At 38.7% G+C, this 14,864-nt stretch overlaps 1 protein-coding gene across 8 annotated transcripts in view; it reads left to right on the plus strand.

The window, feature by feature from the left end:
• LOC121895216 (formin-like protein 13) overlaps positions 1 to 14,864 on the plus strand; it is a 51,999-nt gene that overhangs the window by 24,556 nt on the left and 12,579 nt on the right. For all 8 annotated transcript variants that reach the window (XR_006095712.1, XR_006095714.1, XR_006095713.1 and 5 more), the window contains 6 exons: positions 4,067 to 4,153; positions 8,479 to 8,631; positions 11,590 to 11,719; positions 11,840 to 11,872; positions 12,245 to 12,342; positions 13,822 to 13,905. Coding sequence is in view for 5 of the 8 variants with exons in the window: in XM_042408187.1 (XP_042264121.1) it covers positions 4,067 to 4,153; positions 8,479 to 8,631; positions 11,590 to 11,719; positions 11,840 to 11,872; positions 12,245 to 12,342; positions 13,822 to 13,905 (585 nt within the window). In the remaining 3 variants the exon portion in view is untranslated. The remainder of the gene's footprint in view (positions 1 to 4,066; positions 4,154 to 8,478; positions 8,632 to 11,589; positions 11,720 to 11,839; positions 11,873 to 12,244; positions 12,343 to 13,821; positions 13,906 to 14,864) is intronic.

Raw genomic sequence — 14,864 nt, forward strand, 5'->3', positions numbered from 1 at the left:
AAGATTGTAAATTTCTTCCGATTTGACTTGTCACACTCATGACCGGATTAACGTTCTATGGGCAAAAATTTGTTGTTGACTGCCAGTATACTGCACTGTAGAGCTGAAATGATTAGTTGATTTAGACAGTTTTAATTTTTAAGCAAAAATGCCAAAAAGTCACTGGTATAAGCTTCTCAAATGTGAATCTTTGCTAATTTCATGACATTAAACTCTACATCTTTGGGCTTCAGGGAATAACGATCAGCATTTGTCACAATTTCCTGACATTTCATACCCTGAACAATCAATTCATTATTAAAGATATAATTGTCAGACCTATTGATAATGAGAATAATTATTGATTGCAGCCTTACAGGACTCCTATAATGGAATAATACTACCTTTCCCCAAATGTCGACTACCACAGCTGTGGAGTACCTTAAAGTACAATGCCACTGATGTTCCCAGTACGGTAGCATTTGCTTTGGTGCGAGGTAGCGGGGTGTGTTTCCCTCGCACTCTTTATATGGAAGGTTCCAAACAAAAAAAGATGGCGCTGACCATAAACTGCAACTCTGGTGCTTTTAAACCGGCTCCAATGCACACCTTTGACATCACACCTTGATACATCCATCTTTATATACAGTCTATGTCTTGCCCTCAGACTTGTCTTTGCACTTTGATAAAACACAACTTTACAACAAATGAGCACAATATAAACTAAAACAATTCAGGTCTTAAAACTAGATTTGACACATGGTCTCTCTTCAACACCGTGGTCACGAGTTAGAGGACCTGACACAGTTTATTAGACTTCAGTGGTGCAAAATTTTACCAAATTTGAGATTATTCAAACGATATAAACCCAAATGATATGGAGTAATTCTGGGACTTTTGGGCAGATGCTATTTCCACGTGCTGTTTCTGTAATCCAGCCTTGACTCCGTGACCCGAGCGGAATAATGCAGCTCCGGCTCATGTAGCACTTTCTTTAGGAGGGCTTGTTGAATCTTCTTTCACTTTGCCTCCTCATTCACACTCTGTGGGTGTGTAGGTGACAACCTCTTACCATTCATCTGGTTATCACCTTCCAGCATGCCTTGTAGTCGTGTGACCTGTGTGTGGTTGGCTAAAGGCTGGGGGAGGGGTAACTGATGAACGGCAGGATCAGCCCACGGTGCCTTCCGGGAATATTTGAGGGCTTTATTGAGGCTCATGTACTTCTTGAGGCACATGCTGTGTGCGGTGAGCTGTAAGCAGTCAGTGTGAACTCCACTAAATAGACAACATTATCAGTCATCTTTAGTGCTGCCAACTAAAGCAGGTATTCAAATATCACACTTAATAGGAACTGAAATGCCATCAATTGAAACTTGAGATTAGAGGTGACTGCTCACTGCTTTGAGGGTTTTTTTCCCCCCTCAAAATCTAATGTTCTGCAATTTTCAGTCATTCCACACATTTCCCTCTTAAAACCCATTAAATTATTAAAGTAAATGAAAGGACTGACACATTTTCTTTTATGAATCATTACAATTTCACAATTTTTGAGCATCATTATTACTTGGATTCAAATCTGTCCTCCACGTGATGTGCAGGATATTCAACCTACATTCATATTAACAATCTGTGTGGTGCAGCTGCAAAATAGTCTTATTTTCTGTCTATTAACAGTCATAGCAGTATCTGCAGGACACAAGAGTGATATCTGACTACACATTTTATACCATTAAAGAAAGAAATCAATATGATAATGTTGAAACGCTGACCTTTACCTGAAGATGAATCAAATCAAAAAGTGCTTTGCAGGTATCGTAATCTAATGTGCTGCAAGACATAGAGCGCCTTCTAGTTTTGTATATATACTATATATATAGATCTTATATGTTCTAACATCATCAAGTTCAAGTTCAACTTTATTTGTCAATTGTGCAAAATAACGTCATCTGTACAATGAAATGCTTGAGATGAGGCTTGGGACAATACTGCAGGCAAAAGTAATTACACACAGTAACAATAAGATAAACAATAAAGATATTAGGTAAACAAAAGACAAGAAAAACTGCAGATAAAGAATTCACAGTAGATGCCTGTCATGCATTCACTGTTAACTTAAAGGATAAGGGTTTTTCAGGTCTCAATTCAGTTAATTTTAATATAACTTGTCCATATGTACTCAAAAAACTGAAGATACCCTGTGCACAGCAGTACCGCTCTCCTGGGTTCCAGCTGATGCAGGGCATCCAGGTGTGCTGGAATACTTTTTTGATTTATTGCCCATATGTACATTTAAAGAGTTATGAGTGGCTTTAATCATTCCTCCTCTCCATACTTGCTGTGAAGAAATTCCTTCCCAATGTAATTTCACTGGAAAAGATGGGGGGAACAAAATCCAGAGTCCAAGTTAGAGTTGGGAAATATCTCTAAATAATTAGATTAATTGGATTTTTTGTCTTTTCACAAGGTGTAAAATGTCTAAATTGTAAAATCGGGTTATTACAATATTCACAAAAAGGTTATTTTTATTCAAAAAGTAACATAGATGATAGCTGGCTACATTAGCGGTTTTGAGTCCTGTAAACTGTGATGTGATTAGTTGCACTACATGCTCACCTGCCACAGTTTACAGGACTGCCGTGACTCCAGGTGGCTCTATGGGAGGGACAGACAGAAAATGAATCGGTTTGTGTTAGTTGACGAGGTATCATCTCTGGTTGTGAGAGTTGGGAGACGACAGAACAGTTTCCAGATTCTACATTGTACCTGTTGTCTCTACCTGCAGAGTGATTAACACTAGTTAGCAGCAGTCAAGTTGAGATTTGATTTTTAGGCCATATTGCCGAGCCCTAGTCCAAGGCAAAAATTCAGCTGAAGTTCCAAAGTTGTAGGCTTTTCATTACAGAATTCCTTATTTCTGTCTCCCTGGACGGTATTTCAGATTACAGCTGCAGGTAACATGGTAATGAGTTAATTAACCCCAAAAAGACTGACAGGAAGATACCCATTAGGTTTGACTGATTAAGATAGCTGAAGCCTCATATTTGCTTTGGATAAATTTTGAAATGCATTTTTGCACAGGAAGAGGACTGTGGATTTTGTCCCACATCACTTAGATTGGAATAGTATCAGTAAGGGGTCTCCTCACAGCCAGTATGGATGGAGAGGAGGAATTATAACCATGACCAATAACTCTTTCACTGACATACAGGCATGTGAGTTTTGTTTTATGACAGACATAAAAAAAAATACGAATTTATCCTTTAATAAATCCTGTGCTTGTGCCAAAACAGAAATACCTTTTTTATATATCTCATATTTGGTGAACATGCAAGTTTCATTATTATAAATCTGTGAAAAAGTCAGCAAAATATCTGAAGATATGATTACTTCAGACTTGGTGACTAATGTGTGAATGCAATTTTAGCCCAGGAGGAATTATATTATAACAGTGTTACCTTGGCATGAAATCAGTGAGATCTGTTAATCTCCCATTAGAAATTTAAAATGTGTCAGAAAATGTGACAAGAAGAGGAGCACGGTGCTCGAGAGGATGGGGAATGACACATTCCGGACCCTTTTTTTTTTTTTTTTTTTTTTTTTTTACAAAGAGCTAAATGTTTACATGATCTAGATTTCTAACACTAATCCTAATATCTTTCCTTAACCATCCGTCAGAGCAAGTGCCCTTTGGCTTTTGGGAGAAGCTACCTGAGCGAGACGGTCTGACAACATGGAGTGATTTATTAGAGGTTAGCACCGACTCAAAGGTCGACTAGGCAGCTCAGCCAATTGTTTCAAGGTGTCAAGCCTTCCGTTTCTCTGTTAAATCAGCCTGTCGACAGGCCCGCAGGGCTCTACTTTCGCCTGAAGTAATTTGGGCTCTTCACGCCACAGAACTTGAGTGTCTGTGGACAAGCTGCAGCCCTCCAACGACTGTATCTCCCTGCAGCATCTTTTAGCCGCACTGCTTTTTAGATAATTCTGAATAATCACATGGAAATGGGTCGTGCAGTGATGTGATAATTGCACTCTCTTCTTTACACACATACAGCAGCTTATTGTGATTATCTTTTCCCTGCCACAGATGTGCAACATCACCTACCTGAGCACACAACTTGACCTACTGCTGACTCTGAGAGAACTACCGATCGGCATGAACGACCTGCAGCCTGTGAGTTTTTTCTCCCATCACCTAATGGAGTCAAATCAAAGGTCGAATCAGATGTCGAGCTCTTTTAAAATCTGTGTAAAGGATATTCAGGGATTTCTTTTTAAACACATTATACATGTTAGAAAAGCATTGCTGAAAACGTGAAAAGATTGTGAACTATATAGTACTGGAATGTGGACCGTTAAACTGTTTTTCAGCATTTCTGTGTTCAGAATTTTTTGCGTGGGCCTGAAATGGTGGTTCGATGATGTAATAGAGTCATACTAGAATGACCCCTTCCCTAACACTATATAAGAACCAAAGCGCCTTGGCATCAGCTGGATGTGTAGTCTGTTGTTTGCTAATGGCAGCATGCAATTCTTTTACTGCTAGCTTAGCATTAGCATCCAGATGTATGCTGCAGTCACAACAGTAAATGTAAACTCTCCGGGCAGATAGAGAGGTCTACACTTAGCTATGAGATATTCTAGTTTAGCAGAGTGGTGCCTCTCGATAATAGCATTGTCCGTGCACCATGCTTTGTCCCCTATTGCTCGATAACCAGTCATTTAAGTCACATTTTTACTGAAGTAAGTCCACATTTACCTAGAAAATATGTCCCGAATTAAACAGTGGCTCCTAGCGTTACTTTATTTTTGAAATATCATCCATGTTACTTGTCTTACACTTACAAACAAGGTCTATTTTAAATTGTATATTTTTATAAGGGAGTTCAGCGTGAGCGTTGTTAAGTTCAGAGGCTCAGAGACTGTTCACTTGGGGCAAACAGCTGAACTCCCAGCGTTTCAGAGCAGAGAAAACATGCTTATTTTATATACTTGGAGATTTTTTTAATCATTCAAATTTGGCTGGGTGGTTAGTATCACTTTTTTCTGTGGTGTGAAAAACTCAGAACACATATTTTTTATTGCTTTACACAGACTGCCCCATTCCCACAAGCTGAAAAAGGGAAAAGCACAACCTCCACAGCACACGATGATGGGGACGTCATTTAATACATGAAAGCTTTTCCCCTCCAGTTTGAGTTTTATGCCTAAAGTGGTGGCTGAAGTAGTTACTATTCTATTTGCTGGATGGTTAAGAGTCTCGAAAACAGAAAGGCATGAGAGGCACTTAAGACACCTCTTTTCATTTAACAGAGAGGAAAAGATGTATCTTAATCAAATCAAGTTCCATCTTTCTGTAGGTGGTGTAAAGCATACAAAGTTTTTACCTTTATCAGAAGAGAGCTGGGACAAAATACATTAATTTAACATCATTCAACAAACTTCTGGACTCTCTTCAAAGACGAACATGCTTAAATTAATACGGGTAAAAACAACTTGAAAAATATGTGAAATATGAATTATTTTAGGTTCTTTTAGCGTCTTTCTTAACCCTTTCACACAGTCAAAGGTTTGTGCAGTATGGGACGTTTTATGCCCATCATTAGTCTAATTGTTAACACTCTGATAGAGGATAGTTGTTTACTGGCATTGGGGACTGCAGGGTGTGAAGATATTACAGTCAGACAAGGATACCTCTCAGCTCCTCGTTTTTTTTTTTTTTTTATATGATTCTCTCAAGCTTCTGTTTCTTTCAGCATCAGTGCTTCAGTCTTAATCTCTTGTCTGCTGACTGTCTGAGAATGAAGAGAAACAATGGATAAGAATGATGGCACCGTAATCCATCGACTGCGACAGTAATTTTTCTTTGTCTAAAACACAGGGACAAACATATTTTGTGCTTGCTACATGACTCGACAAGAAAGATTAGCAATTTCATTAAGTTTCAATTTATTTTCTTTCAAATGTTGTTATTATTTCTATCGCGTTGTCATCTTTCATTTATTAAAAAATTAATTTTTCAATCAAAATGAGATATTTGGGTTCAGGGATCCTAATCTAATCACAGTCCACAGTGTAGTGTACCACTGTCTCACAATAAAATGTGTTCAAATATGGAGAGTTTAGGGTCTTCTCTGCTACAGAGTATTAATTCTCCAACACAACAGATTTCTTAAGGCCTGAACATTAAGGAGGATTTACTCGCCACCTGACAGACAAAACTTGAGGAGAGAAAATGGAGAAGTCACCACCGGGGGGAATGTTTCTCGCCTATGGAGTGTCTGCTAGTGCTAAGTTTCACTGCCAAGATGACAGGTTTTACTTTGCATTGTGGACCCGACTCCTTCTTTAAACTGTTTGATGTGCTCTGTGAGCAGCCATTTCCAAATATAAATAACAGAGTCAAAGAAACAGATATCCAAAGTCAGTGATGCAGTAGACAAGAGAGAGCTCTGGCCGGGGAGGCATCTCTTGAAGCTGTGATGTACTGGATGTTAAAACCAAATGTAGGAATTTCAGCAGTTTCGTTAACGGCGCCTCTTTTGTACAATTAAAGCCACAGTGAAACATAAGTTAGAGCAGCTTTAGCATCTGTAAATGTAATAGTTGTATAGTTATAGCATAACTAGGAGAGGGTTTTAAATCAAGTCCCTCAGATTTGATTGGATTGCTTAAAAGTGGATGTGGATGCAAATACAGAGTGATGCAGGGGAAATTAATATATCAGAGCACAAATGAGCTATGTAGGAAATGTAAACAAAGATTTTGCCTACTGAAATTGTGTTATGATATTGCTCTGCTAGCAAGGGTTAGCTAGTTGCCCCAAATCACATTTGATTGGATACGTTTATTTCAAGAAGGAGAAATCAATTGAAAGTGTACAACAATGTTTATTGATGTTAGCGGCAGAAAGATTTTTTGGCGTTTACACTAGATAGGAGATAGGAAAGGATCCCCCTGCAGTCGAGACTCTGGTGATGGTGGTTGATGGAAACCTTTAGAAGAGTCCCTGGATATCATGGAGGTCATTGTGGTGATGGGGAGGGAGTGGGAAGCACAATAGCAGGTCTAAAAGACTTGCAGCAATATTTAAAAGAGTGGCATAGGGACTGATCAACTTGAGGAAGATGAGCAGAAAGATAATTGGTCAGGTGGTGATGTCAGAATTGTGAGTGAATTACTTTTACTTTATTTGTACTCAAGGGGAAATTGGTTGTGCAACAGTGTAACACAGGATAAAAAAACAAAAAGCACATGATCACAACCTATAAATATAAAAACATCAAAAGAAAATAAAAGGATTTTGACAGCATGGGAAAGTGGAATGACAGAGAGGAACACAACAGCAGGAAATGGCAGACGTTCACGCATAGTGGAATAAAGACGGAGCACGAAGGAAGAGATATTCCCTCTTGAATTTTCGCCAAAGCTTCATGTACACGACCCTGAGTTCAACATGAGTCATCAAAAATGTTTCACAGGAAGCCAGACAAGAGGCACTTTGATATAAAAATAATTTTAAAAAAGCCAGCTGAACTGCACAATTAACACAGGGACACAAGTAGAACACGGTAGAACTTTGAATCTTTTATTTCATTGTGTTATTAAAGTCATGAGTGGCATATAACCTCATGCAAAAAAAAAAAAAAAGTTCTGCAATTATACACAGTTTGCCTTTTTGTAATAATAACAAACCTCTAAAAGCAGGTTAAATGACATCATGGGCTGTTTCAATTACAGTACCAGTCAAAAGTTTGGACACACTTCCTCATTCAAGGGAATGGGAAGGTGTGTCCAAACTTTTGACTGGTACTGTATGTTTTATAGAAATGTCAGTATTTTTGCAACGATGGTACAGATGGTCCTGTGCAAAGCCAGTTTGTATATCTGCTTTCTCTTCTGTGTAATTGAGACTGTCCCACTGGTAGGTGCTGGGAAGTTATTCTTAAAACAGGAGCATATGGTGGGAGTGCTGTTGCTGGCTGGCATGGACCTTATTTGGAAAAGCTTAGTCTTTGTCAAGGACTATGATTCCCATATCATCAACTCCCTTTTTCCTCCAACACACCATTGGCAAAACCTGAAGTCCCACTGTAATCTTTTTCCCTGTTTTTTAGTATAATTTCTATCCATATTCAACAGGATCTGCTCAGTGCTGGTTAAACAGGGAAATTGTGTGATATTCTAGAGGGATAGTTGTACTTGACACAATTGCATACCAAATAATATTCTTGCCAAACAACAAGGCCCTGATTATTCATTTTATGAGGTCAACTGAGGTGTTATGAGATGGCTGTTTATCTTTTTTAATGTAAAATACTAAAGCCTGGAGTTATTTTTGTCTACACTTTGCCAGCACATAGAACCCCCAAACAAACTTTAGCCTTATTACTTAAATCTCACAAAGGTCTTGTGTGGAGAAATGAATGTAAGAGTCAGATTGCGGTTGGATTACAAAACAAAACGACTTTACTCTGTGCTCCTGTGTTTGTCTTCCAGCTGATTAACCAGAAGATCAGAATGTGCAAGGAGCTGTACAACTGCAGGTCATTTGTTTCCGTGCTGGAGTACCTCCTCGCCATTGGCAATTACCTCAACGAGAACGCTGGAAAGGAAAAGGCCAAGGGATTCCGCCTCTCCTCCTTAACTAAAGTATGACTCCACCACTGTTGCCTTGACGTTTGATTGAGTTGTGGCACTAGGCTAATAAGACTACTCATTGATATACACAACAGGGCATCTCTGCATCTTTTTTCAATTTTGTCCTTCTTGTTGCGGTCAACGAGGTTTACTCCGGTCTTTGACACGGACATTCTGATTCTCTGATTCACAGGAGAAATGAAACTTTGCACTAGTGTGGCCACTAGTTGAATCTCTGAAGTTAACTATCATTAACTACAGTGGGGAAAACGCTTATTCGTATCTTGCCAAGACTTAAATGAGAAGATTGATACCACTATCATATCTGGAATCACGCTTTGCTCTGTCCAAAGGTAACCAAATTTGCCTACCAGCACCTTTAAAGGGATGTATCATGCACATTTCCAGGTCTATATTTATATTCTGTGGCTGCACTGGTATGGCTCTTTGAACTGCGGAGCTGCAGAAAGGGCCAGTATAAGATAAATGAGTTTTTTATCTGTAAATCAGTTCAAAAAACTCCTTATTTATCTTATACTGGATCTTTATGTAGCCCCTCAGCTCAGCCTCTGTCTGAACAGGCCATTTTAGCTCCTGTCTCTTTAAGGCCCGCCTCCTGATGAGCCCACTCTGTTCTGATTGGTTAGCTGCAGGAAGCTGCCCCTCAGCAGACTTTGAAGGAGGATTTCACTTCTTTTTCTTGTTCTTTACTCAAAATGTACATGTTTGACCCTGAATCTGATCCAAAATATGCGAATGGACAACGTGAACAACCCATGTAACAACCTTAGCAACAAAGGCTACAGAACAGATGGCCGTTTGTGGGCTTGCAAGAACAATCTGATTTCATTATGAGGATGCAGTAGAGGTAACTTTGCAAATGAAGCATTAAGAGTAGGCTGAAGCCCTGGCTTTTGACTTGAAGGGAGCATTTTTACATATGTTCACCTCAAGTTTTGGAACTTTGACCATGTTATACATAGACATCCAACATTATAACAGCATAAAAATAACAAAAAATCCCACAAAGCATGATATGTCCCCTTTAAAGCTCACCAATTAAAAAGTTACAACTTCTTCAAAGTGTGAAAACTACAACTATTCTTTGGCTGGGAGCAGTAACTTCCTGGTTGCCTGGCAACCTCACATTGACGACAGGACTCCATGGATGTATTAAGAGAACTGGATACAGAGCCGCTGCTCAGCCTTGCTGCCAGTTTTTCCACTTGCGCTCTTTTTGGACCACTGCCCTGTGGCCCAAAAAGCATTTTCCCCATTGACCACCATTATAAAAGAGACATCTGTAAAACTATTGACAGGACACCTCGAACTGCAAATAAGGTCAATTATTACTCTTTGTATTATGAATTTTTAATGCATGAAGACTTTATATATGCAAAACTTTCCTTGAGCATAGAAAAGTAAAAATCTGTGCATATTTAGTGGGCCAAACCCGGAGGCAAACCTGAAAGCTACAAAAAATTTTTGGCTCATGTATCAGGTGAGCAGTTTACATTCAAGTTCTGGTTTACATATCCAGTTCTGGTAATACATACATGGCCCAGCCAAGAAATAGTCCTGCACACAACCCCAGTAAAACCATGTGTTTTCACACTTAATTAAAAGAAGATTAAAACATGCTCATTAGCAAGCTATAGAAGTGATGGTGAATTTTATTACTTTCAGATGTAGCCAGGCTAGCTATTTCCCTCTCTTTCCATTCTTCATGCTAAGCTAAGCTAACTGGCTGCTGGCTATAGACGTATATTTCCTGGAAAGACACCTGGTATTGATCTTACCATCCTGGCAAGAAAGCACATGAATCATCCAAAATTTTTAACTATTACTTTAAGGTTCTGTACTTATTGGATGGTTTTTGCTGTTGTCAGGGTTTTTTTTTTTTTTTTTTTACCGATATCAGAGTGTCTTCTGCATTCCTCTGAATTTAATTTGAACCACTCTTTTGTGTGTATGTCTCGCTACTGGGAAGGTTTAAGGGCAGTGCTCCTGGCACAGACGTAAAATGTCCTCTGCTCCATTTAATGAAGCCGGGGCCTCGTGTTTCCTCAGAGGTGTTTCCAAGTCTAATTGAGAAGAGTAAACTGTTGCTGCTTGAGACAGACTCTCATCAAATTAATGGCTGACTGCTCACAAGAAAAATGCATCGAGGTTATCTCAGATCTTTTTTGGTTCTTGTTTTTTCACTAGTGAGCATCAATACTTGGTTCATGTCTTGTATATGTACTCCTTGGAGGCAGGCTTGGGCCTTAAATTGGTAAACAACATAACCTAGAAAAAGACTATGAGTGCCTACGACAGGATTAGAGAGGTCCCTCTTGCATTTCAATTATATAGCATCATCGAGTGAAACAAGGCTTGCATTTTCATCAGTCGTCATTACAATTTTATTCAAATATACAGTAACATTATGAAAGCAATTGGTTAACGCTACCACTGTTTGCTGCTGCTACTAATATTTCTACAACTACTATTGCTACTACTAACCGACAGTAATAATAAAAATAGATCAAAAATAACGGATTGGAATTCAGCTATAAATTCAGTACCAGTTAAAGGTTTCTCCTTTCTCACTTTCTCACTCTCTTGAATGAGAAAGTGTGTCCAAACCTTTGACAATAATAGTTTTCACTTGCATCAGCACTCGCACCAAAAGGTATTAGCAAAGTTATTGTTAATGAAAAGTCCAAGGTAAACTTTTGTTGGCAACGTGAACACAACTCAACAGCAATGTGGAAAAAAAAAAAATCTCCCCATAGATGTAAACAGAATCTATGCACTGACATCCCATTCTTTGTTTGGCCTTCAGTAAAGAAGCCGCATTTTTATGCAGTGCACCTGTAGGCTATATCGTCTTTCCTTTATGTTATATGTCCTTGTGCTGTGTGGCAGGGGACTACAGGTTTACGCAGGCTGTGCCCTTTTTTCATTGTGTGTTTTCTCCATCCTCAGCTCTCCCAGCTCCGTGGGAGAGACAGAAAGTTCACCTTGCTGCATGCCCTTGTGGAGCAGATCATGTTGCATGAACCGTGCTTGGCCACTTTTACCCAGGAGCTGGCAGAATTTGAAACTGTCCCGGGAGGTATTTGCTAAACAAGATTTGATCAAAGCTGAAAAAAGTGTACTTTTCAATTAAAGTTAAGTGAAACGTGTAGATTTTCTGTCTGTGTCACTGTTTTTTTTTCTTCTTTCTTTTGGATAGCTTCCATCAAAGGCCTGACTGCAGAAGTAGATGGTGAGTAGATGACATTTTACTACTGTGTTCAAAGAAATTTGCTGAGATCACTGTAATACTGACTCATCTTTTTTATGCCAACACAAGTTATTTGTGAGGAGGTAACAGCAATGTAATAATAACATTTACGAGATCTTTCTGTAATTGCAGCTTCAGTATATTTTGTTGAAACGCCGTGATCTCATTGTCGAGGGAGTATATAGGCTCCATCCAATATATTGTCTATATGAGGACCTAGAAACAGTTGCCACAAGCACAAATACAGCACTTCACAGGATCACACGGGAGACAGCATCTGATTTAAAGCAGCTATTTGCTTCAGTGGTCAAATATGATAGATGGTAACCAAGGTGTGTGTGTCTGTTGCTTCAGTCCTGAAGAATGAACTGCAGAAAGTCATTCAATATAAAAAAACTTCCAAGAAGAGAAATGCCGGAGCTCATCACGCAAACTTCTCCAAAGACCTGAAGGTGAAGTAGTAAACCTTGTGATTATTATTTATTAATGTATTTATTTCAAGGTATATTTTGTCTGCATGTAAAAAAACATGGTATTGATCATATTCAGTGTTACATTGTTTACAACCTACATTGTTTCCATCAGCTAGTGGTCTTCTTCTTCTCTTCTTTTATTGGAACGTTGCTGCCATTTACAGAGCAGGGATGTAAATGAAAATGAGGAAATTAAACAGATAATTTGCATGAACAGAATCTGGATTTTTGCAGTAATATTTGATATTTGCCATCCCCCACCAACCTGATACCTGACTGACACAACTTGCCAAAAACGTCACATCACGTCTTATGGCTAATCCACATAGAAAGTGTTTTTAATGTCCGTCACTTGGCATGTCTCATGAAACAGATAAATGTATCAATCCACACTGACTCAGAGGCACACAGAACGCTATTTAAATCACAAATCTCCTGCAATTTATGTTCTGCACTTATTAAAGGTATAAATATTGATTGATCAAGGTTCTCAGTGTGGCTATGAGCTTGCCACTTGAGCTTAAGACCCGATTTCCCCCTCGTGGACAATAAAATATATCTGATCTTGTTTCACTGTAGGCAGATTCCCACTTGCTAATCAATAAATACAAACACTGTTGATTTCTTCCTGTGCAGCCTTCATGAAAACTATTTTTGTTCAGCACATTTCTGCTGTCAATCAGCACGGTGACAGGCAGTTGTCCTCTCAGCTCCTCAGAAGCTGCCGCTGACAGACAGCTGCTGCCGAGGACAGCTGACCGAATGCAGGTCGGAATCGGTGTGGATTAAATGGGCAGAACGCTTCCGCATGCTGCTCACGTCTCACTTTTGACTTCAACTCACTCTTAACAGTCATGGCAGGATCTGATCTTGGCTTAAAGTCAAAAGTAAAGTCAAAAGTAATCCAGGTGATTGTTGTCTGTAAAGAGAAAACAAGAACTGAGAACTGCTAGTAGCCAAAGCAGAATGACTTTCAATTATGCAAATTTTTGTCAAACTGTAAATAAACACGGTACAGGCTTTAAATATGGAGGTACTTATATTACAGTCAAAACACTGCTCTACAGTACAGCACCACTAGTGGTCAAAAACTCCAGTGTGTACATTTAATAATATAAATGTTTTTTGTGCTTTTGTTTGGTCAGTTTGTTCGCTTTTTAAAGGAATAGTTTGACACTTTTGGAAATATTCGCTTTCCTGCCATGAGTTAGATGAGGAAATCAATACCACCCTTGTTTGTATGCTAATTATGTAGCCAGGAGTCGATTAGTTTAGTTTAGCTTTATCTTGTGTATGTATAATTATTATCATACCATCTCTAAATGTAGTCAATTCAGAGTTTAACCCCAAAACGTATGAAAAGATAAGTCAGTAAAATCAACTTAACTTGAATGAATTAATGATTGAATGAATTAACAAACTTACCAGGAGTTCCTTGTGCTTTTCTCTATTCCTTAGATGGCAATTGAGAAATACAACACGGATCTCTCGGCACTGACAAAGACTTGTGAGGAGATGAAGAAACTCTACTCTGTCATACTGGTAATCCCTGAGTTATTATTTCAATATCTCTTTTGTACAGCCTTAGAGATGGATGGTTCTTTGTTCCAGTAGTGTCTAGATGGCCCTCTTCAATTATTTGTCATCTTATCTCCTCACCCTACACTGAGAGAGTACATATATTTCAGAAGAAGATGTCCCCAAGGTTACTTCTTTTTTACTGGGTGTCCTTGAGGGCTTACATGAGGATATAATGCATCTGATATACAGTGTATAGCTTTGGCTTCCACATCATTTAACAGCAGGCTCCGCTGATTTGCTGTTTTGAAATATGTTGTACCTTTTGGATAATTTCTTCGGGATTAGTGAACAATTGCTACTGTCTCCTGTAGCCAGAAAGTGTGAGAGACAAGTTCATCTTGACCCTTAATGTGTGGTGTCATGTCGATGAATGGTCCACAAAAGATTAAAAATGAGAGACTGTAACAAGAGCACCTCTGGTGGGTTTCTGATGTGCTTTAAAGAAAAAAAAAGCAATGTATTACAGCCACAAGGACGCACACCTCAAAGGTTTTGGTTTATTGCTTTTGTGTAGAAGTAGTTTGGAGTAATCTTTTTTTATTCAATGACATCTCATTTTAAATATACTAATAATATGTTATATCTCCTTCATTCATACTTATAGTATTTATCATTTAAGTGGTATCTGATGTTGGCTGGACTCTCTAAATGATCTGAGAACTGTACTTACCTTTTAAGCTTTTGTCCCAACATCAGATCTCTCATAAAGAAAACTCCTCTGTCACACATATCATAGGGTTTAGAGGAGGCACTGGTCCCTGTACATTCTTTTATCATACTGTCTATAAAGAAGATCATTTTCTTTGCTCACTAACCTGATTAGATTAGGTTTATAGAGCTCAAGCCTACTTTTGACATCTTAACAGGTGCTATGTCATTTGTTATAGAGTCCCCTCCAAAAACAATCAATACAAAAGTAG

The sequence above is a fragment of the Thunnus maccoyii genome, chromosome 4, assembly GCF_910596095.1.
Source record: "Thunnus maccoyii chromosome 4, fThuMac1.1, whole genome shotgun sequence".
NCBI classification, from domain to species: domain Eukaryota; kingdom Metazoa; phylum Chordata; class Actinopteri; order Scombriformes; family Scombridae; genus Thunnus; species Thunnus maccoyii.